Source organism: Cyprinodon variegatus, unplaced genomic scaffold (genome assembly GCF_000732505.1).
Source record: "Cyprinodon variegatus isolate N-32 unplaced genomic scaffold, C_variegatus-1.0 Scaffold1336, whole genome shotgun sequence".
NCBI classification, from domain to species: domain Eukaryota; kingdom Metazoa; phylum Chordata; class Actinopteri; order Cyprinodontiformes; family Cyprinodontidae; genus Cyprinodon; species Cyprinodon variegatus.
In genome coordinates this window covers 166,995-170,936 of record NW_015151789.1, presented here as the reverse complement: position 1 = coordinate 170,936, position 3,942 = coordinate 166,995, and the positions used below count along the sequence as shown (strand labels likewise).

Genomic DNA, 3,942 nt, shown 5'->3' with positions numbered 1-3,942 from the left:
TTTGGATCGGATCGGGGAAATTTTGCACATGTAAACGTAGCTACTGGTGGAAAATGACGGAATTAGGCAACTTTTTACGTGCCCGAGGGGTCCCCTCATTAATGGAGGAGCAGAAGGTCATTAAAACAAGAGAGCTAGTCTGTAAAACAGACATGGCTATGGCTGGATGCTAACATGTTTGTTAGCTGTCAGACTTCTGAAAACAAAGTCAGAATTCTGAGTTTAAAGTCAGAATTCTGAGAAAAAAGTCAGAATTCTGAGAAAAAATTCAAAATTCTGAGATTAAAGTCAGAATTCTGTGAAAAAAGTCAGAATTCTGAGAAAAAAAGTCAGAATTCTGACTATTTTCCCATGTTAAACTGAAAGAACATTTAAAAATCAGTTAACTTTTTTTTTTTTCCAGTGGCCCTAATCCTCTTCCGTACAAGTCTGCCATTTTGACTTGGAAACTACCGTATTTTACCCTTCTTTCCCGCCATCCTACCATATTAGTAGTCCAATGTTTATTGTAATATTATTGTATTATAGAATTATAAATATAAAAAACATTTAGATCAGCCTCTCCAAATGGACACTATCAACGCTAAACAAAATCTAATCACCATATTGTAGTTTTATTTCAGTGACAGGTGTTTATTTTAAATATTTTGTGCACGAGCCTTAAAATATAATGGATACTGGAGCTTGACTGGGGCAGTCAGATGACTTGTAGCAAATGTTATTAAATTTTCTTGTATTTTATCAGAAAAGTGTGTTACGTCTGAAAGATGATTCACTGACACTTTAAACTGTTGTTCTTTATCTTCCTATTTGATTTTGAATTCACGTTAGCTTCTGCTAATGGTGTTAGTTCAAGCTAATATAGTAAACAGTAGATCATCACAAGCAGATCACATTTGTTTGTTTTAACAGACATCTCTTATGAAACCTAATCAAAACTTGGACAGCATAACACAGTCTAACATTGCCTAAATTTACACCAGTCAAACGAAATAAGATAAAAAATCAAGTCTGGTAATGTTTGCCTTCCTGTGTTTACTCTGTAGTTTCCAGTCACGCAATTTCAAAGGTATGTCTTCCTTGTGTGACATAATGGAGAAAAAAAAAACTGTCAACATATCAGGAGCTGAAGGGCAGTAGAAGAGATCAAGTAAAAAAAAAAGGCCAGAATCCCAGCAACATTGCTATTAGAAGCTGGTGAAATTATATCCAAAATGCTTTACCAAAATCCTGCAGTTTAAAAAGAAAATCTTAGCCTGATAAAGATGACTAAAGGTGAGATTATATGTGTAATTTACTCAATCAGAAGATTGTTAATGAGAGCAACCCTTTGTCTTTCAAACCGCTCTCTGTGCCTATTAGCCAACATTCTGACCAATGAGGGCAACTGACTGTGGCGTAGCTCGACAGAAAGCTGGTGGGGGAGTGGAAACAAACAGCCTATTGGTAAAACGGCGAATACGTCCTTCCTAAAAATGAATGAGCGTAGAGCCTCTTCCTGCTCACGTTTCAACGAAAAGCCCAAGTCTAATCCTTCCAACACTGATTTCAAAGCTGAGTCAAACGAGAACTGTTCAATAGTTGTTGCCATCTTCCTTGTGTTCCTTTCTCCAGCGTCGCACAGCTTTGTCGTCACGCCCTCAAAAACGCTTTGCATACCGAAATTCAAAACACATCTCTGCGTTGTGATTGGCCAGCTAGTTCTAGAGCCTGGGGCATTGATCGAGGCTAGACCAGTCGCAGGTAAAAAGGATTTTGGCCGCTGGCGGGTGGGGCTAGTTTACTAGGCTAGGAAAATCCAACAACTTAAGACAATTCAAGCTTGAGTCTTTTTCGTTTCATTCAGTGTCAAATAAAAAAATTCATTAAAATTTTAAGTAAGAGGTAATAAGATTATATTATTGTATCCAGTGAATGTAACCTCTGGTTTCATCTACGTGTGACATCATCAGTGTTTTTAGTTACGGAGCTGTTGACCTACCTTGTGTGGTACATCCTCGCTATGTTTCTGTCGATCCAGGCACAACCCTTTTGGGATTTTACCACTCCGTGGACGGTGATGGTAAACACAGCTCTGGGGTTGACGATGATTTTAAACTTGGCCCATTTAAACTGAGGCATGATAGGTTCTTTGTACAGGTGAGCTAGGATGTTTACCCCTGCTACATTCTGCCACTGGTTCTGTTTGGGCAAAACCTGGGGCTTGGGAGGAGGCAGCGATCTCTCTCTGGGAAACACGTTGTTCTCAAACATGTAACACTTGTTAGCACCATATCTCTTCTCCAGCACAGGCAACAACTTCAACCAGCTGGGAAAAACAAATATGAACATGAAACCTTAGAAGAAAACATTCAGACCCTTGTAGATTTCTACAGTTTTTGCTTCAGTGAAACATTCAGCACAAAAAATTAAATAATCAATACAGTAACAAATCTTTTACCGTTGAAAAATGTCTCTTTTTTACTAACTGAAACCATTTACATATGTGTTATTATTGGTGTATAATTACCTACAATAATATTCAGATACATTGCATATTAGTTTTATACATAAGGCTGGTCAACTATTTGTTAACCTTCCTGTTAAAGTTTCTGTAACTCATTGGTTATTTCTACACGCGTCACTTGTTTTCATACCTTTTGTTGTTGACTTTTGTTCCCTATTTTAATGTTATTACTTGATCAAGCCTTTTCTAACATTCTATAACGTAAAATAAGTAATAAAAGCCAGTGAGACTCGTGATATATCGTATCAGGTCCAGATTAGTATCAGCAATTCCCAAAGCTAGAATATCGGTATCGTATGGGAAATGAGAAAGTTGAATTGTGACATCCCTACTTGAAAGCATAGAGGCTAAAGAGTGATAAAATATTAATAACGCATGGAATAACAACGTGTTTCCACTTACTGGCAGTTCAGTATGATTCAGAGGCGACAGTGTTGATCTGGAGACACTAAAACGACAACTGAGAGTCTTTCTATTGCAGCACAATGCAGGACCATGAATAGGCAGCAGCAGCACAAGAAACAGTTTTACCAAGAAAGCCAAAAAGAGAACAACTTAGTGAAGTGTACTACCTAAATTAGCAGAAAGCTAATTTTGTCAATTTTGGTTCCATTAGACAATGTTGCTTGCTACCGTAGAGAACATAAGAGTAGATCCTGAAAACACATCAATCTTGTCAGTGCAGAGTTAAGGGTTTAGTAGCTACTAGCCTTGTTGAATGCTGGCTTTTTGTAACAGTAAATGTAAGCTTGTGTCACTTAATTTATCTCGGATGACATGGTTTCTGCTTTGTTGAAGCTTTTTACCACATAGCGGCTGCCATTGCCGAAGTACATATTGTTAGGTTTATTCAATGATGATTATAAAATTAATGTGTTTCTGAAACATTTGTGCGAGGGGATGCTCCATTCCTGTGTCATGATCCAGTCAGGAGACCATCCTGCCTTGTCATTCTAGTGCAGCATCCTGTCTTTATGAACTGATCAATTGTTCTGTCAGAACAATACTCTGTTTGTAACCATGCGTCATGTTCTGTTAATAAAATGCTCTGCGGAGGAGGTCCAGTGGGAGACAGTGTGTTTGTGTCTGGGGTTCAACTGTCTCTCCTTTCTGCAGAAATTGTGTCCATAAATTGTGTATTTCAGTTCTTCTTAGGCAAAAACCTACATTTTATGAACCCGACACATTTTTTAGGCAGTGACGCGCTAGGTTATAATGTTGAAATGTGAATTTATCTGACTGTGTTCATGAAATGTGAAATACTAGATAGCTTTTAACAGGGGCGTGCACACATAGACACTAGGTGGTGCTAAAGCACTAGGAAGTTTGCCCTCTATCAAAGAAAATGCCCTTTTGAAACTCGTTTTTTTTTTATTATTATTATTAATATTATTAAGATTTTACTGAGGTCGGTTTTGAAATGATCTTTTGAAAAC

The 3,942-nt window shown here is 37.6% G+C and overlaps 1 protein-coding gene across 1 annotated transcript in view; it reads right to left on the bottom strand.

The window, feature by feature from the left end:
* LOC107102884 overlaps positions 1-3,942 on the bottom strand; it is a 10,690-nt gene that overhangs the window by 5,006 nt on the left and 1,742 nt on the right. Inside the window, exon 2 of the mRNA XM_015402333.1 lies at positions 1,982-2,308. Coding sequence (XP_015257819.1) covers positions 1,982-2,308 — 327 coding nt within the window. The remainder of the gene's footprint in view (positions 1-1,981; positions 2,309-3,942) is intronic.